Source organism: Gavia stellata, chromosome 20, assembly GCF_030936135.1.
Source record: "Gavia stellata isolate bGavSte3 chromosome 20, bGavSte3.hap2, whole genome shotgun sequence".
In the NCBI taxonomy this organism is placed as follows: Eukaryota; Metazoa; Chordata; class Aves; order Gaviiformes; family Gaviidae; genus Gavia; species Gavia stellata.
The window spans coordinates 17,652,908-17,674,083 of record NC_082613.1 but is presented as its reverse complement, the minus strand read 5'-3'; the positions used below and the strand labels follow the sequence as shown (position 1 = coordinate 17,674,083).

Here is a 21,176-nt window from a genome sequence, read left to right as displayed (position 1 = left end):
GCCCAGCGCCACCGACCGCGCAGCGCCACAAAATGGCCGCCTCGATGCGGCGTCGCCACCCGCCGCCAGGGAGGGGCGGGGCCTGGGCCGGGCGGCCCGAGGAGGGCGGGGCCCGCCGGCGCGCGCAGGGCCTTCTGCCGCCCGCCCCGCCCGGAGCGGGGCAGCTCGCAGGGGCAGACGGCGCATGCGCCGCGCGGCGAGGGGTGCTTCGGCTGAGGGGCGCTTGAGTCGGCGCGGGAAGCGGGGGGTGTCGCGGTGAGCCCGCGTCCTTCGCCTGCCCCTCAGCGCACTGCTTGCTTAAGGCAACGCCACAGCCAGAAGGCTGAAAAGAGGAACGTGGGACCCACAGTGTGAGATTCGTGCAGTTGCCTCTGGTACAACAGTAATACGGTGATAGCGTGATGCATTTTCTGGAAATTAATGGTGGTGTAACTGAGGGTTATTGCTGAGGGACTTGAAAGGAGGCATCGAATTTCCAGCGAACAAAAGAACCCTGAGGAGAGTGGTTGTTTCTGATTTCTTCACTTAGGACCAGGTTGCAGAATTAAGATGAAAGTCAGACTACCCTGGGTCGATGCCCTTTCGAGTGTAACTGCCCCGTGCTGTATTTGTCCTTTGCTTGACTAAATACATGTGCAATACAAACAACTAGCCCACGTCCTGGGCTGAAGAACAGCTAGACACCTCTCGGGAGATGCTCTGTCACTGCGCTTCAGGACACAGGTACTGCAGCAGCATCCCTTTTCAATGAAAAAACCCCTGCATAGTCTGCTGCAAGAAACAAATGGAAATAAAGCATTGCCTCACATTGCAAAGAGTTTTCCAGCGAATTTGGGAGTTTAACAGCTCAGCTAACTTAGTTAGTTTTCACCACTTAACATAAACCGGGGCCAAAACTTGTGATGGGTGTGTTGTCCTGAGGCAACAGGATCAGGCCAGGGGCTGCTCGGCACCACAATAACCCCCACTCCATGCTTTGTTTCCCTGTATATCCCCTTTCTACTCCCACATTCTCCTCCTTTACCACCCTCGTCCCCTCCCAATAAATAGCCCATGCTTGTTTATCTTCTCCCTCTTACCCCTGGTTTTACAGATTTTGTACTCCATTTGGTGTTTATGATAATGGCTGCCCTGTAAATATATCAGTTCTGTCAAGCTAACACCTCCTTTTTCTCTTGCTAGGTGTGCCATCTTGTGTGCTTACACATCGCTCCTCAATTGCTGTAGGTAGTATCCAGTAATTTGTCTTTTTATAGCGTTACTGACACGAGGCAGGGTTAGCTCTCAGCACGCACCTCTCAGCACAGCCGAGAGAAGCAGGCGATTGGAGTCACCAGAGGTATCCACAGCCAGGCTTGCTGGACCCCCGGGAGTGCTGCTTGCCCAAGGTACACAAGGGGCAGCAGGAGTACCCACAGCTCAGGGCCTCACTCTGCAGCACCGCCCGGGCTGCACTGGCCACCCTGCAGCAGGGAGAAGGTGTAGGATAACAAAGGGCAGTGCTGGAGTATCCCAGGTCAGAAGAAAAGTAAGACTTCTCAGCTTTTGTGCAATGTGATGAGTCACTACGTTGCTTTGTGCTGCTGAAATAAAGTCTGGTGGAGAGACTTGTGATGTTTACTGTGTGGACCAGCAAAAAAAACCACAGGACCAAACCACATAATCCTCAGTAGGCCTCTAGACTGTGCCTGCACTGACTCCGCAAAGGCGCACTGGAGTGCAAGTCCTGATGCCCTGGACAGCTGCTGCAAACCAACATGTGTCCTTGCACCTCAAGCGTTCCGGTCTGTGCTGCAGCTCAGCTGGAACAGCATCTGGAACAGATGCCTGTGACACAGATTACCTCCACAGGTCTCCAGCTGTCTTCCCAGCCGTACCACATATTCATGGGGAGAGAATATTTAGTTCACGCAAGATTAACAGAAGCAGATTTATTTGTAGAGTGGGTACCACAGAGGAGTTGGCAGCATGATGCAGTTAGGTACCAATAGCAGGGGGAAAAGCGTCTCTGGAAAGCAGAACACTGGTAGGCAGAAGGTTAAAGGACAGGGATCATTGGTAACAATGTCCAGTATGCTCCCCCGCAACATGTATTTGGTGAAAGGCAGGCAGAGAAAAATGGTGTTAGGAAAGAATGGGATTTGCCTTTATTAGGTACTAGGAAACTATCAAGAAAGCGCTAATTCATCTGTCTCCTCCACCTAAACCAAAACTGAAGTAGGGTGTTAGGTACACAACTAGGAGAAAAAATTTACACAGGACATTTTAAAGTAAAGCCCGAGTGAACCAGCACCCATTGTGCTGATTCCACATCTGAAATAAAAATGTCTTCCTCCTTGCATTATCCTTTTGCTGCACCGTTAGTCTGGAAACATTACCCCAGATCCCAGGCTCCTTGCTTCTCCAGCAGCCTAGAGACACCATTCTGTAAGCACAACCTCTGATCCTATTCCTTCATCTGTACAAGGATGTGGTTTGGATGAATGAACCCAGGTTACCAAATGATTCATACTACTTTGTATTTTCCTTTCCGACTACTACGTGTCAACTGAAAGTCTTGTTTCTAGATCATTTAGAAAAATGTTCAGCAGAAATAATCCTCTCCTCATTCCCATCTATACTTAAAATCTGTCAGTCAGCTATGATGTGCCTTATTGATCCTGTAGAGTTAAAACGAAACACCTTGTTTTACTATGCCCACTCAGCACAAAACCACTTTGATTGCTCCTTAGTATGAGCTTTTCTTCTTTTAAGAGCATCTTGTACCAGCCTTTTTTTATTACTCTGTTTCAGATAGATATGAGGAACATCAGCTGTCAGAGCGTGCAGTTCTCCCAAGCATTCCGCTTGTCCATTTTAAAAACTGGCATTTGCTTTCTTCCAGTGCAGGACCTTATTCACCATCCTGAAATTTAATCAAAACTGTCTTTAGTGGAGAAGAGATTTCTCGGGCCAACTTTTTGGGACTCAGCTTTGGGAAACTATTATTTCAAAGCACGGGGCATACATGTTGTTAGCAGAAACAATTTGACTGAAAACAGTTGGACTATGACTGAAGTCACACCAGACAGAGAACAGCAAGCCAATCCATCAGGCAGATGCAAGATTGATGATAAGAGGCGGTATTTTGTTGGGAGCAATAGTGTTTATGTTAATTTATCATTTTAAAAAATCCTCTATAAGTTTATGGCTGGCTGTATAACATTGTCAACAAATCTGTTAACTAATCCTCTTCCTCTCTGTCTCCTCAAATCCAGAACAGGTAACTGTCTAATTCCGTATTATCCTCCCTGAAGAAATACTCAGTAATTTTTGTAATAGTTTTTGTAGTTGCTCTATTAAGCATTTAAAAACACTAAAATCTATCACTGAGAATTTTTTGCTCCCCTTACGTATTACCTAACCATCTTGCACTACTAGAAGTTTATTTTATTCCTGTTTTGTCACATGGGTTCAATTTTTATGACACTTGCAAAATGGTGAAACTAAATCCTCATCTTCCTGGTATCTTCCCTTTGTATTATTAATTTAATGCCCTGCAGATGGCTCCAACTGATCACCAAAAAAACCCTCACAAAACCCCACAGCTCCCTCACTGCTGAGTTACAGGGAGTTCCGTTTGTAAATATTCTCCTCCCAAAGAAATTTACCTCCCCATACAAAAAGCTTTAACTGCATTCAGTGGCCTACAACTAGACATTCATCCTTGGCATCACTTCTTGCTGTCATGGGGAAAAGTATCTCCACTATAAATTTTTCCTCATCTTGTCCTATGAGCATTGTCAAACAAACATTTGTTAAGAGTGTGAATGAGTTGCCCAAACCTTTACATGCAGAATTTATATTTTAAATCTTAGCACATAAGAGGTGCTCAGAATCTTCAAGATTTGGGGCTCCCTTTTCTCAAAATAATCACAATTTAAGCTATTTGAGTTTTAAAAAAAATTAGATCAGATCAGGCATGGAGTTTGAAAAGAACAACTCATCAAAAGTCAAATGTCAACTTGATGGCAGAAAGAGCTTCTACGAGTGTTCACAGAAAACTTACCTTTCTCTGTTCTCTAATGAAAGGCTGCAATTTAGCAACTTATTGATTGTGCTGGTGGATCCGAAAATACTGGAAGTAGCCAAGTTTAAGTCTTATCTGTATTTTTTTTTATCATCCATGAAACACAAAGAACAATTTCATAAACATATAGTTCTAAAACATGCTGACAAAGTGTTTTCACATGCTTAATCCAGAAAACATATATGGCCCAAGGATAAAACATAGTATATACACAACACCTCTAAAACCTATTTATGCATATGGTAGTTTTAAAAATGTTGTAATGAAATATAAGGTGCCAGCCCTACAATATTAAAACTGCTAAAGCTAATAATTTCAAATAGAACAACTGAGGATTAGCTTTGCATTACAACCAACCACAGCTGACCTTGGTAACAAAAAAAGAATAAGCTTCTGTAACACCATCCACCTTGTGAGACTTAGCTTCAGCTTTTACATGACATGGTTCATCCTCGAGGTAGATACCATCCAGAACTGAAGACATACTGTCTATAAGGTATATTAAATTCAGCAGCTAATACAGCATCCATCAATCAACAAAACTAATTTGAGAGCTGTCTGCTTATGCAACTGGAACAAAGGCACTTCGTAATAAGGGATTAAGTTTCCTACTGGAAAGATCAACAAAGGTGAGAAAGGAGAAACACCGATAGGAATTAATCTCATCAAACCCTTTTTAACAGACACTTCCCCCCAGCATTTGCAGGGAATGGATTCCCATGTAAGTCTCTAGTCAGACAGAAGTACAGTCTGTCACGCAGAGAAAACTCCCAAGCCTCATGTTCTTATTTCCAGACAAAACATCCAGGCTCGACTGGGCAAAACTCCCTGAAGTGACAGAAGCCAACGACTCTGAGCAACAGCAAAGGACTCATCACAAGGGGAGGAAAAAAAAAAAACCCAAAACAACAAAAAACCCAGACTGTATTAAGACATTGCATTTTATCTGCTCTCCCCACCACTTTTACCACTCGTGTTCCAACTAAACTGGTACTGCAACTGAAGCTGACATATTCTGCCTATCCTCCTCCCCCAGTCATTCAAGTTTTCTTTCCTTACTTAGAAAAAAAATGCATGGAAAAACCACAATGGAGGGGACAGCAAAGTGCATCATCATTGTATCACAAACTGTAACGCAGAAAGACATTTTGGATTAATGCACACTGGTCTGCACAAGCATCACCCAGATAAAGATAAAACCAAGGAAAAAAGAGACAAAAATACTCAGTTTCAGGACAAAATTTGTTCTTAACTGCACCTACAACTTAACTGTGAAGGCACATAGCCACACTGAGGCATCCTTTTCCTCTAGAAATGCCAAGCTTCTTCCTGAGAATTTCTCGCAGTACAACACATCTGAGCAGCACAGAAACAGCCGCTGTTGCAGGATGCCCCCCTCAAACAGTAAGAATGGGAGGGCTGGCAACAGGTCTGTGCTGCAAACAGAACAGCTACACGGGATGTTTTACACTGAGAAGCAACAACCTCTCACCAGGATTCCGCTGGCCCAGGAGTAACACACTGATTTCATTTTCTTATTAGAAAATACACTTCCAAATAAATTGTGTTTTAGCATAAATTTCTCTGTGTCAATATAAAATACAGTGGGTGTTGTATCATCCTGCCTTTCTCCAGGATAAAGACTAGTTTAATTTTTGGCTTCTTAGACTTTGTGATCAGAAAGGGTAATTTTCCAGTCAAATTGCAAGTGTCAAAAAACAGAAGTGCTGCATAATTTGTTCAGCAATGTACAGAAAATGCATTTTAATCCACATCTAGTCCACGGATAGAAATGTTTTCTCAGTGCTGAGTCCATTTAATGCTTTTGAGGTCAATTCCATCCTGCACCATTTCCCAAAGGGGGCTGTAAAGAAAGGAGAAAAATGAGGGCTCTCTAAAATGCACAGGACATCATCAGCAACAATAACCAAGCAGACAACGTCATCAACTACAGAAGAAATTAGGAGATACCTATCTACCTATCTTCCCCTTCTGGTGGTCAGTGAGCTTCAGACTACCAGTCCTTGTTTGTGTTCTCAGCCCACAATACGAGAGGTGAGAGGGCCAGTGCTCCACCTCATTTCCTGCTCCCACTTTAGGCATAAAGTACTTGTGTCTCCTAGAGACTGAGCCCTCGCATTTGACACTGTCCAAGTGAGTCAGGAGTCTTGCAATTTCACCAGAACAAAACAAATTCTTGATACGTAAACTCAGTAATACCATCTCAGGCTTAGAAACTTCTAGATACTGCCCTGGCTTGCTTGCCCTACTCGTATTCTTTCCCTGACAAAGGCAGGATCTGGGAGAAAGTTTGTTATCAGGGTTTTTTTCCTTAAAAATTTGTCACTACTGTTAAGATCAGGCCCACCACCCACTCTGGCAAGACTGCTTGCTTATATACAGAGAGAGCACCAGATTTTTGAAGCAAACAATTACTTTCAACTAACTCCAACTCTTCAAGTGATTATCAAATCTAAGAAGTCTTTATGTTCAACAGGAAGATGGCTCACCTCATTTCCCTCAGCCTCTTAACATGCTGTATGCACTTCTGCACTGTGTAATCTACTTCTTCCTCTGTAGTGAAACGACCGATGCCAAATCTAAACCAAAAGAATGCCATTAAGGACTAGAATAATGTGCATATGGAGGGGTGGAACAAATCCACCACCTACTTTTAGCAGAAAAGAAAAATATTTGGAAGCGTTAGGGAAGACGGCTCCACGCACCTTATAGATGAGTGAGCCAAGTCTTCATCTGTTCCAATTGCTCGCAAAACATAGGAAGGCTCCAGAGAAGCTGATGTGCAAGCACTGGGGAACGGGAAGGCAGGAAAATTTCAAACTTTTGTTCGTGTGCAGATGCTACACTGAAGTAACACTTCACTAATCTCCTCCAACAAAGAACAGGTCACTTACAGACATTTAATATTACTGTGACTCTTTACAACAACCTCTATCAGCTTCCCCAGCCTCTTAGAAACCACCAGTGAATACAAGCAAGAAGAGTGGTATTTCTGCTGCTGAAGAAAAAGAATGGAAGGGGCAGGCATTAGAGGGGAATGAGGGTAATAACTTAGGAGCATGAGGTAAAAAGAGAGAACACAGATAATGCAGTAAGAATAAACACAATGCCAAACAGAAGCAGTGGGAATGCAGACTAAGAGGTAGCTAAAGTGAAAGCTATGAAAAAAAGACAAAGGAGCCGAGACAGAACTAGCCAGAGAAGGTAACATACCAACAACAGCATTAAAAAAAGAAAAAAAAGACTTCACAAGCTGCTGTTCGGCAGCAGAACAAATAAATGAAAAACAGTGCACAGAGGAATCCAGAGCAAGATGATTTAGTTACAGTCATCAGTAGAGAGAACTTCCATCTTGAAGCAGTAGGCAAAACTGGTTACATGCTGCTGCGCAATTTTTACAGGTAGCAACATGCAGCACAAACCAGAGAGCTGTTTACAGCTCTCTGGTGCACAAAGCAGAGCCTCAGAAGAGATTTTCAAATTACAAAAGTGTTCCGCTTCAGAGACAGTCATGTGGAAACTTGTTCTTCCTGTTCATAGTGCCAACATATTTCTAATTAAGATATGCTGACCTCTTTGTTCTCAAAGGTGAGGAAAGAAGGGCATCTTTACTCTCCATTAAATTCATCATAAGCATCATGCTTGTCTTAGTAACAGAAACACTACTCGTCACTCCTGCAGAGTCCATAAAAGTGTATTCAATTTTCTTTCTGCTTTTGCATTAAACACAGGCACTATGAGCTAATTCAATTCAGGTATTTGTCCAGCCTCGCTAGATTCTAGTTACGATCTGCCACTCGTGTGAAATTCTGCTGAAGGACAGAAGCTGCTCAAATGCTGGTAGCCTTTACAACAAAAGTGTCACCAGCAGTTAGAAGTCAAGGCTACTCAGATCGCAGGTAGCCAGTCTGCAAGGCTAGCAGGTAGGAATTTCTAGGCTGTTTTTTCTGGCTTTGTTTGGGGTTTTTTTTGGGGGGTGGGGTTTTTTTTGGGGGGTGGGGTTTTTTTTCCTTCCAGAATGAGTAAATTTGACCTTCATTTGAAACGTGCCACTTCAGAGAAACACCATCTTAGAATGCAATCAATGCCAGGCTGACTCATTAACTGAATATGCAAACACAGGGCACAGAGCAGACCACTCCTTAGTTTGTACCTCCATTAGCAGATGTTACTTTTCTCTCCCAAATATACTGCTATCCTTCCCACACATTCCACCTACCTTCCTGAAGACAGAGCCACGTCTTTCAGAGCCATGAGAAGACTCTCCCCTTCCACATATGCAAAAGACAAATTGATGCATCCTACATACAAACAAATGAAATACAAAACAAAAAAACCTTCCATCAACTGAAATCTAGGGCAAATCCTACTCCACATGGCAGTACTTACACAATGTGTAGCTAAAGCGCATCATTCAGTCATGGCCATTAACACTGCGGAACTAGACAGTTCTAACGGGCTCAGGATTTTGCTAACGTTACCTGGATAGCGATGCTCTCTATCTCCATTCATAACCACATCAGGAACTTCACTCATTATTTTTGTAACCAGTCGTTCTGCCAGTTGTGAGATTCGCTTATGGTCATACTAGCGAAGAAACCAGAAAAGAGAACAAAACAATAAACAGTATACAGTTTGACCTCACTCAAACTGCTTTCTGTAACCAGCCGTGAGCAGAGTGAAGTAGCTGGGTTTGGTTAGACTAGGGAAAGAACACATCTGAAACTTAAAAAGAAACTGTCAAACTTTGCCTACTCTAGAGACTGTTTTAAAAGAGAATTACCAGTTTGGTCCTAGCTAGCTCAGCCTTCAAAAATATTCCAAACCATTCAGAAAGATCTATATATATAAGCTGCCAAAGTGACTCTCATAAAAGCACCAAGTTTTTTGTGTTTAAAGACAAGTTAGGTAATGCATAAGATGACACATTTTGCAGCACAAGAAAGGGCATCTACTATGGTAAGTGCTCCTTATTTCCCTAGGAGCTCTCAAACTGTACTACATAAAGATACGGACTCGCAAATTACTGTGAACTCAGCTTTTACAACACGTAATGTATGCAAGGAGAACTGCCCATGTGCAGTGTCTCGTTCTAGACCAAAAAATGGTCACTTACACTAAAAAGGCAGTAAGGTACGGTATCAGCTCCGGTGCACAGAAACGGCCAGACGCACACGTGCATGTCATGCTTGTTTACATGCTTGAAAAAGCTTTAGAAGAAAACAAGGCTATCTCAAATAGTACTTGGTCACTTGGCTTAGAAATGCCAAATCTCTGCCAGGCAAGGAAGAGAATCCAGATCTGAGGCCCGTGCAGAATTCAGGCTCTACAGGCTCTCCAGCCTCTAACAAGGCTTCCATAACCACCCAGCTCAGATGGCAGATCTCTGCCCATCTCCCAGGAAGCAGCTTGATCCTATGTGTACAGACATCTGGCTTATGCATCCCGTTGGCAATATATTAAAGGATGTTACATTCCAGCTGTAAAGAATGCATTGGTGCCCACGAACAAATATAGCAGCACACAGAGGCTTAGACACCAAACCTAGCAAATAAACTTTACTGTCCAAGCTAGGAAAAAAATATTCTTAGTTGCAAAGCTGCAGTAAACTTGAACTTACATACATTTAATAGGTATGATAATGGACTAGGAAGTCTTATTTTTTTCAATATAGATTACAGGAACATGATTTATTCCAATTCAGAGATGCTGCTAATACACATGTGCAGAATGGAGAGATGAGTACAAGCACTTCGGGCAGTTTTTCACTAAAACTGGCAACTGTAAACTTGCTGTAGGAAACCATGATTCAAACCACTTCAAGAAAAAAAGAAACTTAAGAAAGCTGAAAATCAACTTGCAATTACCCAAAAACATCCTTGAAGATCTCAAAGCATTTACTTTATGTTAAAACACAAGAATCAAATTTAATTCAGGCACACTGACACAAAAAGACCTAAGGAATCTAGACTGGCCCTGTTATATTATTTTCTGGAATCCAGGACAAATATCTTCTCCCACATACCTCCATCTCTTGCTGTGCCACTTCACACGCTGCCCCCAGGCCCACTGCTAAAGGAGTGGGCACAGTCCCAGACCGCAGTCCTCTCTCCTGGCCTCCCCCACTTTGCAGGGGTTCTAGCCTGACACGCGGTCGACGGCGAACGTAGATAGCACCAACCCCTTGAAAACAAGGAAAACTGTTTCAGTACACACCCACAGTTCTGAAATTATGAAAAAGGACTCCAAGGTTTGGAAACATTCCTGATTTCCACAGCAAACATATTTGGACACCTCACTGGAGAAAAATGTGGTGAACACATACAGAAGTACAGCATTTTCTAGGCAATGGTGTTTGTTCCCGCTGTTCATGTTTCTCTTCATTCAGGCTCTCAGAGCTTCAGCCATGGGAGAAGCTCAGTTTCTCCCAGCGTGCTTCAGCCACCTAAGGACTCAGTACTTCCCTTACTTCCCACAATTCCTGTGCACAGCTGAAGTTCATTCCTTTGCACTGAAGTTTTTACATGCAGATATTTTATTCATTGATGCTCCCTTACTGACGGTCTAACTGAAAGCTCTAGAAGAACTCCTTTCCCTGGATTACCAGGCCAGCAGCAGTCCCAGGAGTCCTCTCCCTTTCTTCTCATTAGGGAGACTCATCAGTGGCACCAACTTCCAATGGGCAGATTAGATGAGCCAGTTTTGACAGTCAGCCAATTTCACCCTCTAGTCTCCTCACCTAGAAACTTGATTTCCATGTCTTCATGTGCCTTGGCATACCTAATGAGTGACTGTCACCACAGAAGAATGGTTGCAACTTCTGGTCATAAGAAGTTGTGAAAATTTATGTATGTCATCTGCCCAAAGCTATCGGTTGAAAACTTAGTCCTCGTCCAGAGATGTGTCTTCAGCTCTCAGGAGAGCTCGTACAGAAAAAGACATACTGAAAAAATAACCTTGCCTTTTGTTTCTGAAGAGCACACAGAATCAGCAAACGTGATTTCTGTCTTTCTACATCCACCGTTTACAAATTAAATGGACCGTGACACTGATAATAGCTGAACTTGTACTATTTGGGAGTCAACTAGAAAATCCATAGCTGGATTTTAAACCCCATTCTGCAGAGAAGATGCACAAGTGGGGTTGGGGGGAAGAAGCCATTGGAAGTAGAAGACAACCAAAATCACCAAGAATTTAAACTTTCCAGTTACCTTTTGATTTCCTTGTTGCAAGTTACACTTGGGTCTAAACTTTGCCCTATAACCCAGTGATTTCATTTCAACCGTTTCAGCACCAACGCTGCTTCACACCGAGCAGATGACTCCCGAAAAGCCACTCCTCCTAATACTGCCACCATTATAAGATACTGTTTCTTCCTTCGGTGAAGCCACCTCACAACCCATCAGCACTGAAGATCCACTTACCGCAGCTCTGAAGTCTGGCAGCAGTGCCTGAACTACTCCAAAGTCAGTCCAATACCAGTCTCAGAGTAGTTTTCTACAGTTTAAGTAACAGTCACTATGACAGGTTTGACTTCATGCCTTGTGTAGTTATCTTAAGGTAGGCATGGAAACAACAATTCTCTAGAAAAGCACTTCAGTAAGTACCTTTGGGCCCATAAATCTTATGGCCACTGATGCTCATTAGATCAATTTTCATGTCGTTGACATCCATAGGAATTTTACCAATTGCTTGCGCAGCATCTGTGTGGAAGAAAACCTTACGTGCGCGGCAGATCTCACCTGTAATAAAAACACAAAAGCAAAAAAACCCCATATTATCTCATCTAATCGTTATGATTCCAGGGATTCCAACAATGAATCTAAAGCATCACTTTATAGCAGGGACCAGTTCTGAGGTGACAAAGGAAGAAATGGATGCTGTCATACTTCTTTTACAGTAAAGTGTCTAAAGCTGTGTAGGAGCTATCTTAGCTGACGTCTAGCTGGGCACAGGTTTAGGCAGGTCAGCAGGTAAGACTACAGTGAATTTCTTCAGTTAAGAAGTTAAAGTCTTCTGCTGTTAAAAAGAGAGACTGTTTCCAAACCCACACCTACCAAGTTTGAGTACAAATGGCTGCACAGGACATCCGAGTTTCCCCACAGGGATGACTCTACAGCTGGACAAAATTAATTTTTTTTTCCTTGATTCTTTTTCTTCTCAACACCAGTCCAGTACAAGCCAGCCTTACTTCCAAGTTTACACTTGCCAAGTATTCTTATGCCATTTCCTCTATTTTCCAAGTTTTGCAATACTCAGCTTCAAAAATGTTCTCAGAATTGTCACTGGTCCTCACACATGCTGATTACTCCCACCTGAAATCACTCAAGCCTGTCATCAATGTTTTTGCATTCAGAGCTCAAATACACTAAGGAGCAAAATAATGTAATGTTCATGGGCAGTGAACTTAAATACTATTTATTTTTGTCATCAAAAAACTCACAACTTGTCTTCCAGTGAATCCGTACCTAGCACAGCTGCATCCCAGACCTCTCCTTTGCACAACAAGTTCAGCATTATCTTTCACAGGAGAAGTCGTCCTCCTGTGGTCCAGCAAGAATGGCATTGCTACCGCTAATATCAGGCCACAGGCCGCACGCTAACAGGGCCTTAGGTTAACTCTGCAAGGCCCTGGTCCTGGCCTGTTAGACCTGTTACCAAGGTGTTATGAGAACTTACTGTGGGAACCAGGACTTGGTACCAGGTGTCTCTGGCATTTAAGCGTGGGACAACAGTAACGGCCTTGACAATGTAAGCACAGGAGGAAATAAGAGTCCTCAGGCCTATAAGTAACTCACTGATGGTCAATTACTTGTCAATGAAGAAAGATAATCTTGAAGCGCCTCGGGAAAAATGCTGCTTTGAGCATAACAAAGAAAAAAAAAAATGCAGCAGCTAAGCAAGAGGACAAGCAGCTAAGCAAGCTGCACAACAGGGTAAGATGCCTGCCACAGCCTGCGAAAACAATACCCATGCAGTATAAACTCCAGGACAGAAGCCAAAGCCTAAAACCTGTCTAAAAACTCAAACAACTTATGAAAGGACATCTTGAAAACGAAGGGGGCAGGAGGGGGGGTGTTTTGTCACTGTCATGGAGAACGTTATCAAGGAATCACTGTGGGATCCAGGGAGCTGCATATGTGGGCCACCCGCTCACCCCGCCTGCTCCAACGAGCCTGGTTCTCCAGCTCTCCCTTCCCCTGCTTTGAGGTCCCTGTCTCTCCATCTGCCTGCTCAGAGCCTGGCTCACCCTCTCCCTGCCTCCTGTTCCAGAGACCTGGCTCTTCAGCAGCCTTTTGACCGCCAAACCAATTGTTCATGACTGTATATGGCAATACTGGGGGGAAGGGGTGTCTAAGTGGGGTGCTCACCATCGCCTCCCGCCCCAAATTCCGCACATTCCTCCTCTTAAACACTGTAATTGCTCAATAAACCATTATAGTATGTAAACTCAATTTGGCCAGTTATTCTGTACAATTTTTTTATCCATTGTACAATTCAGAATGAAACTAGAAACACTGCAGCTGATCTGTACTACAAGGCTGTAATTGCTGCAATCTCACTGTAAAATTACTGAATTTCGTCCTCATTTCCCTTTTAAAATAAGTTTTTTTATTTGGGACAGCATTATTACTTATTCCTTAACTATACTACACCTAATCTTTTGCATCAATAGCACTTGGCTATGAAAGTATTAAGTAAAATGAAGCAGAAGTGACATCAGCTGGCCTCTGGAAGCCATGGTGTACTTACCAATATCACGAATTGGCTGCTTTACTCCTATTTCATTATTCACAGTCATTACAGAAACCAAACTTGTATCTGGCTGGAACGCAGCCTCCAACTCCTGGTGAAATATTCAAACAGACAGAAGTTGTGACTAACAGCAGAAGCAAGATTCCTGTGCACACCTTCAGAGGAGTGTGATCAATTGCATTTCTGCATATCCTACCCCTGGTATGCACCGTGCCACCCGACTTGATTAAATCAAGTCAGAACAGGCTTTTTCTGTGCCTCATACATTCCTCTGAACTATTTTCTTTAACGAATTAACCACCCACGAAACAGCTGAAGCCACATCTAGACAAAGTGAGGTTGGCTATAAAGGAACTGCACTATATACCAGAAAGCATCATGCAAAAAAAGGAATCTGCCAGCAAAGTTCTTGGAGAACATGACTACAGTTCTGCGCCTGCAGGCCTGATCCCTCCGCCCCACCACATACATACATCTCTCCAAGGCAGATGACAGGGCTAGAAATAAAACTGATGCTGTCCTGTATTACAGGACAGAAACAATGCAATAAGCATACAGAACTTCTAAATCCCAGGACTGCGGCCAGTACACCCATAAGGGTCTGTTCACGGACAGCAATCAGAAGGGAGTATCGTAATCACTGTGTCCGATGCCTTGAGTAGCTCAGGTCATGAAATTTCACCACTAACTCCTGTATCAAAGCCAGCTCCATCCCAGCCATGTACTGGGCTCTCTATAGGGTATGCAACAGCTCCACCTGCATGGGTATGAATGACAGCAGGTGAAGGGTGGGATGAGAGATGGATGTTTTGGTGGAGCACCAGACAGAACAGAAAATCCTTCTCCCAACTGTGACACAGATTTGACTGTGACTCTCATTCTACCTTGTGATATTTATCATCCTTTCCTCGTTATCATCGAGAGGACACAAGGTCCTCCTGAGCATCAATCTAAAGCAAAAACCTCCTCCATTTTAACTTTCTTTCTGTCAGTAAACAACCTACCTTCAAATCTATGAGCCCATTTTTTTTAACAGGTAGATATGTGACCCGAAAACCTTCTGCCTCCAAGGAACGGCAAGAATCCAACACGCACTTGTGCTCTGTTTGTGTAGTAATGATATGCTTTTTTCTGGATTTATAGAACCTTGCAACACCCTGTCAGGCAAAAAGAAATCTGCCGTCAGACCACTGAAGAAAGCAAGCTTTACACAAAATGATCGGAAACAAGAAATTAGTATTTAGATACAATTCATTTGGATCTTCCCTGTTTGTCCCAAAGTCGTGAATCTAAAAGGTACTGATGTAATTTACACGACATATTTCCATCAGCACTCATTTTCCAAAACATCTCACTTTTCAAAAAGCCTGCGAAAACGTTAACTGATATACGTTCCAGACACTATTAACACGAAATACTTTTTTGAAAACATTTGCAATGGAGTCATATAAAATGAGAAGCCTGAACAAGCACATACCAAAGGTTAAAACACTACCTAGTCTTAGACAGAAAAGTTTGTAATCTGCATCTCCACTATTTTTCATGATAAAGACTTTAATTACGTAAGCAGAAGGATTGTATTTGGTGTATGTAAGACAAACATTGCGTATTATACTCTGTCCTCCAAACCATGTCCTGGGCACCAAAACATCCCAGCACTTCCTCCATGTATGTAGCAGAACACCACAAGGAGTAAATCCAGCAATGCAAATATTTGCTAACTAGGCCAACATATTAACATTTAAACTGTTGAAAGATGCATACAGTTCTTAAGAGTGTAATTTTAATATAATAAATAACTATCAGTATAAACCTTTTACCTTAATTGCCATATTATTTGATTCTGTTGCACCACTGGTAAATATAATTTCCCTTGAATCAGCTCCTATTAAATCCGCAACTTGCTGTTTAAAAAAATTACAAATCTGATTTGTTAAGATAAAACACAATGAATTCACCATAGCAAAACGCATGCAAAATGTTTTCAAGAATACCCCCTTGAGTCTCGAGAGGATTACAGCTCGTATCAAAGTTATGCTACAGGTACAATAGTCTAAACATGTGCGCTAATACAAAATACATAAGGAATTCATAGTCATTAGCAGTAGTGGTATTAAGCATTAGCCTGCCATAAAAGAACAGAAAAGTTAAGTAGACAAAAACCCAGTACATATTACTTCAAAAACAATGACAGAGACCCATACCTAAGATTAGGAGACTGATAAAACATGAAGTTACCCCAATTACTGCAGCAGCACACTTGTGACCTCAGGAAATCAAAATCCTGAGACACCTTTGCCTAACGTATTGGTTTCTGCCGTTTCAGTTGCTCTAATCTCACTTTTTTCCCTCGCAATAAAGCTGCTAAAGTATAGCTAAGCAAAGAGGAAGCTGCTAAATCCAGCCCACAGAGAACTAACTAACTACAACAGATTTATCATTGCTTTTGCTTGTCTTTCGACACTGAATTTCCTCGCCAGCAGGAAAACCGCTACGACTGCGGAGAGCCAAAGACTCACCCGCCTCGCCTTCTCCATGGCGGCCTCGCTCTCCCAGCCGTAGGCATGAGTCCTGGAGTGGGGGTTGCCGTAGTAGGCCGTCAGGTACGGGAGCATGCTGTCCAGGACTCTGGGATCCTGCGGGACACAAACCACCCAGCCTTCAAAACGGAGAAGGAAAAGCGTCTCTGTCCCCTCCGCACGCCCCCACCTCCCTCTGCCCCAGGATTAGCAGCACTTCTGCTGCAGTGTCTGGGTTTAGCTCAGGCCGGATCTTGAAAACTTGAGGTTATCGCACGTTATATACGACACAGCCTCCGGCAAATACGAGTATGCGGCAATTACGTTCTGTGCCGTCGCACGTAACCCGGATCCGCATCAAGACGGTCACAGAAGAACGTGATTTTCTGAGTGGAAAAAATACAAGGTCTTAAGACGTCTGGAGAAATTACGCAGGGAAGTATTTGGGTTAAACGAGTTTCTCGCTGCCCCTCAAAGCCATAGCCACCCCCAGGCTCCAGGGCGGCCCTGCCGCTCCCCCCGAAGGCGAAGGAGGCAGCGAGCCCCTGCGGCCCCGGGGCGCGGCGGGGGAGCCGGCAGCCAGGAGGCTGTCGCGGCGGAGTTAAAGGCCCTTCGGAGGACGGCCGGGGCTGCCCCGGGCCCCACACGAAGGCGTCTGGCGTTGCGGTGAATTCGAACGATGCTGCTTTGCCCACGGCCCTTCCCGGGAGCGCAGGGGGAGCCCCGAAGTGGGGCAACGCGCGAGCGCTCCGGGAAAAAGGGAAGGGATGGGAAGGGATGGGAAGGGATGGGAAGGGATGGGAAGGGATGGGAAGGGATGGGAAGGGATGGGAAGGGATGGGAAGGGAAACCAAGCTTGTTTCTCCCCTTCCCCCTGCACCCCCCGCCCTCCGGGGGAACCCGCGGGCCCGGGGCGAGGCAGCGGCTGCAGGAGCGCGGGCAGCGGGGGGCTCCGAGGCCGAGAACGCGAGAGGCCGGGACAGGCGGCGGCGCCAGCGCGGCCCGGCCCTTACCAGCGGGGTGGTGGCCTGGACGTCCATGTAGAGCGGCCGCAGGGCGCCGCCTCCATCGCCGCTTCGCCCTGAGGGGAGGGAGGGGGGGGAGGACGAGCCGCCGTCAGCCGCCCGCGGGAGCGCCGGGCCCGCGCTCCGCCGGCCGGGCCTGCCCGCGCCTCAGGCTTCGCCGCCGCGGCCCCCCGCCCGGGCAGCGGCTGCGCCCCCACCGCGGCCTTACCTGGCCCCGGTGCCGGTGCCGCTCCCTGTCCCGGGGCCGGTCCCGGCCGCAGCGCGGCCAGCGAGAGCCGCCGGGGGGCGGGGACCGCCCGCAGGGCCGCCAGGCACCGCCACAGCAGCATGGCGGCGGGGTGGGCGGGGCGCGGCGGCTGCCCGCCCCTTCCGGCAACGTCACGTCGCGCGCCGGAAGCGGAGGCCGGAGCGGGCAGCGGCGGAGGGCGCGGCGCGGCCGGGGGGAGCGAGGTACGGGCGGGGCGGCGGCCCTCACCCCTCCCGAGCGGGCCCCGGGGTCTGCGGCGGAGGTCCGGGCCTCCCGGGGGAGGGGCGGGTCGCGGCCGAAGCACCCGTGAGGTGAAGCGGCCGCTCAGGGCCCTGGCGCGCCGGGTGCGAGGCCTGGCGCCGGGCGGGAGGCGGAAGCCGCCCCTCCCGGGGAAGCCGCCGGGGCGGTCTGCGGCGTCAGCCCCCTCCGTGGCTTTGGGCTACCGAGGGGCAGATTCGCTGCCCCGCCCCTCTGCCTCCGAGGCCGGTGGCAGCTCGGGAGGACGGGCCCGGCGGCGGGGGCTTTGCCAGGCGACGCCGTGCGCTGCTCACGGGCAGCCGAGGAGCACAGAGCGAGGTCTTGAAACAGCTCTCGGAGACATAGCGGCGCTCACAGGGGCTTGCTGAGGGGCAAAGGGCGCCAGCAGCAAGGCGCTGGCATTCCCTCCCTGTCTTTTCCTACCTGACAGGCAAGGGAACAGGTCTGAAAGTCTGCGAAGCCCCCGGCATTACACTTACCAGAGGCTCCGAAACCTGCGGGCCTGCTCCCCAGCCGTTTGGTTATAGAAGCCTGTTAGGTAAAGCAGTAAATCTATGTGGGGTTTTTGTGCTTTCTTTTCTAGATGCCTGTGACCGTGGGCCCGTACGGGCAATCGCAGCCCAGCTGCTTTGACAGAGTAAAGATGGGTTTCATGATGGGCTTTGCAGTGGGCATGGCAGCAGGAGCGCTGTTTGGCACGTTTTCCTGCCTCAGGTATGCCAAGGAAATGGCTTCCGTGGACAGGTCGTGATAGAGTGATAGCCAGAGAGCAACACTCCCGCTCCAGGATTGGGAAGGGAGGTGCGGGTCTGGTCCTGCATCATCACGTAGGTGAAACTTTGCCAGTGGCTCCGAATTAGCCACAGTTCGAGAGCCTGCTGTCAGCCTCGGCCTCAAATGGGAAAGGCTGGTGATGGTGGGGCATCACTTCTGGGTCACTGCGTATGAGGAGGTCGCAGTGTCACAGACCTTTTCCTGCCGCCTGTAAGGGAGGTTGCATTGGGAAGCTGAGGCTGTGGAAGATCAGCGCCAGGAGGAGCTGGATGAATTGTCTGTGCAGGCACACGTGCAGCCCTCTCCTCGCTCTAAAGCTTCCTGAGGTACTCGGCAAGCTCTCGGGCATCTGCATCGTGGTTGCTTTGGGTGTCCCATTCCCTTGCACGGAGGCAATTACCATACTGACCCCGAGTCTTAATTGCAAGAGTGTAGGCAGAGCTGTGGCTGGCACTGGCACAATCCCATTGTGAATCAGAGAGGGACAATGTTCCACCTTCCCCCGGCGCTCCCCGGCATGCCGGCACAGAAACAAACGGTGCTCACTGCTCCAGGTTAGCTCTTGCGCTGCTCACTGACTGGTTTTGCTACACGTCGTCCATGAAAACGAATTACTGAAATAAGCTCTTTCGTATTTTGCAGAACTCTTTCTGCCTGACATTTTTTAATCTGTGAATAAACATGGGCGATGATTTGGTAGTGAGCCTAAAAGGAGGAAAAGGCACAAAGTCTAATCTGATAGAGTTTTAAAAGTTTTCTCATCTCTCTCAGATCCTGGAGAGTATTTGTAAGTGGTACATTGCTAGCAGAAAATACAGATTTAGGGTATTTAGAAGAAGCAGTGACAGTGGTTCTGTTGTATTTGAATGACACAGCTATGTTACTTTGCTGTACCATTTTTGAGGGAAAATCTCCATGTTTTAAAAATGAAGTGCATGAAATTCCTTAGACCCTACAGTCACTGCAGTGCTTAAAAGCCAAATATTACGAGAGCTTCCTGAGAAGGAGCAATTCTTTTTGTTTCGGTCTGACCTCAGGTAAATGGAAACTGGAGAACAGAAATGCCTCTGGACACTTCTAGGCCTTTCAGGTTTCTCTCCTATTAAAAATACAGTGTCAGTGGTGAATAGGAGGTTAGTTTACAACATGGTTTTAAGTTGGTGATATTAAAAATACTGCTGCTGCGGCCAGACAGGATGGCAGTACAACAGCTCAGACCCTTCTTATTCGCTGGCAAGTCAAACACTTGGACAACACATATTTTTTTTCCCCCAAATTAAGGGTATTTGGGGCACTAGCGAGTAAAGCTGTTCCTGCTAGTGGCGTGGCAGGAGGGTACAGCGTCAGCCTGTACCGCTGCAGGAAGAAAGACGTGTGGGCCATCGGTGAGGGTCACTCAAGTGCCCCAAAGAGAACAGCTCCATTTTTGTTTGCAGTAGCTCAGGCGCAGGGCACCACAGCCAGTCTCCTTGCGGAGGCGGGAGGCACCACGTTAAGTTCAGACTGAAGAGGAGGTGTTTGATTTGGGTGCTGAGGCAACCGTTAGCTGTTTGTATCAGATGTTTTCTGTGGCACGTCTGTTACCTGTCGGGCTTCAGCTTTTATATAATTTATGTGTTTTCCTTTATCTCAGGATTGGCATGAGAGGACGAGAGCTGATGGGTGGAGTTGGCAAAACGATGATGCAAAGTGGTGGGACGTTTGGGACATTCATGGCTATTGGTATGGGAATCCGCTGCTAACCTGGAGCTTGGGTTTTAACCCGGAGTGCCCCGGTCCAGCCATTCCTCCTCTGTACCATAATAAAATCTTTAGATACCTGGAAGTGAGAGCTCTTCATGAAATGGTGAACCACCATCCTCCTTGCTCTGCTGATTGTAAACATGCTTTTTACCAAATTTCTACTTTCCTCCCATCTCTTACTCCTGTGACAATGAGAATAAATAATCCTTTGTACTACATTAAAGTTCCTATTTCACAGGCTTAAGTACAGCGCACACATTTCTCCCTTTGGTACTTGGGCAGTTCACATTCCCCATGTGTTGATGTGGAGCTGCTCCTTTGTATTCATGCATTCCCAAGTCTAGCAGAGTTACTTGGTGGCTAATTTGGATCAACTATCACATTTCTCTCCTCTTGCAAAAATAGGTGGGTTGAAGCTGGCACCATTTTTGAGTTCCAGGTAATACGGGGCAATCGCCCTCACAGAGAGTGAGGGACCCCAGAAGGATTTGGGCACGTTCTTCTGCAATGGAGGGCAAACTACAGCAGCTCAGGCACCTTCTTCCCGCCAGCCTGGCAGCACGTGGGCGCAGGCAGCAGTCAGGGAACAGCACAGATAGTTACAGCCATGCTACGAGTGCTGGAAATCATTGAATTGCTGTAAAGTGGAAAACCGCTCCTGTCATATGACAGCTAACGGTATTTTGTGATGAGTCACAAGGATGACATGGGAGATGGAACCTCCTTGTCAGGCCTCGAGCAACGCCTTTCCTAAGGCTCTCCCC

At 46.3% G+C, this 21,176-nt stretch overlaps 2 protein-coding genes across 3 annotated transcripts; one reads left to right on the top strand and one right to left on the bottom strand.

Moving 5' to 3' along the window:
• Positions 1-4,128: 4,128 nt before the first annotated feature.
• Positions 4,129-17,719, bottom strand: NFS1 (NFS1 cysteine desulfurase). 2 transcript variants are annotated; one of them, XM_059827086.1, is made up of 14 exons: positions 17,652-17,719; positions 17,552-17,593; positions 17,379-17,439; positions 16,366-16,482; positions 15,667-15,750; positions 14,851-15,003; positions 13,844-13,937; positions 11,698-11,832; positions 10,116-10,273; positions 8,572-8,677; positions 8,310-8,391; positions 6,796-6,879; positions 6,580-6,669; positions 4,129-5,933 (listed from the first exon to the last, which is right to left on the bottom strand). In XM_059827086.1, the coding sequence occupies exons 1-14, from the start codon at positions 17,717-17,719 to the stop codon at positions 5,870-5,872; spliced, it is 1,338 nt and encodes a 445-aa protein (XP_059683069.1). In that variant the 3' UTR covers positions 4,129-5,869. The 2 variants fall into 2 exon arrangements, with proteins under 2 accessions (XP_059683069.1, XP_059683070.1); XM_059827087.1 differs by lacking the exons at positions 17,552-17,593; positions 17,652-17,719 and having other exon boundaries at positions 17,379-17,444.
• Positions 17,720-17,812: 93 nt separating this feature from the next.
• Positions 17,813-20,650, top strand: ROMO1 (reactive oxygen species modulator 1). The gene is made up of 3 exons (XM_059827317.1): positions 17,813-17,840; positions 18,479-18,609; positions 20,303-20,650. The coding sequence occupies exons 2-3, from the start codon at positions 18,479-18,481 to the stop codon at positions 20,409-20,411; spliced, it is 240 nt and encodes a 79-aa protein (XP_059683300.1). The 5' UTR covers positions 17,813-17,840; the 3' UTR covers positions 20,412-20,650.
• Positions 20,651-21,176: the final 526 nt, after the last annotated feature.

What these genes read in the sequence shown, in the direction of transcription:
- NFS1 (XM_059827086.1), bottom strand. Translation starts at nt 17,719, where the DNA reads ATGCTGCTGTGGCGGTGCCTGGCGGCCCTGCGGGCGGTCCCCGCCCCC. An exon ending in CGGCGGCTCTCGCTGGCCGC is followed by an intron (nt 17,594 to 17,651) that starts GCTGCGGCCGGG and finishes GGGCCAGGTAAG; the next exon opens with GCCGCGGTGGGGGCGCAGCC. An exon ending in ATGGGCTCATAGATTTGAAG is followed by an intron (nt 13,938 to 14,850) that starts GTAGGTTGTTTA and finishes ATATTTCACCAG; the next exon opens with GAGTTGGAGGCTGCGTTCCA.
- ROMO1 (XM_059827317.1), top strand. Translation starts at nt 18,479, where the DNA reads ATGCCTGTGACCGTGGGCCCGTACGGGCAATCGCAGCCCAGCTGCTTT. An exon ending in GGCACGTTTTCCTGCCTCAG is followed by an intron (nt 18,610 to 20,302) that starts GTATGCCAAGGA and finishes CCTTTATCTCAG; the next exon opens with GATTGGCATGAGAGGACGAG.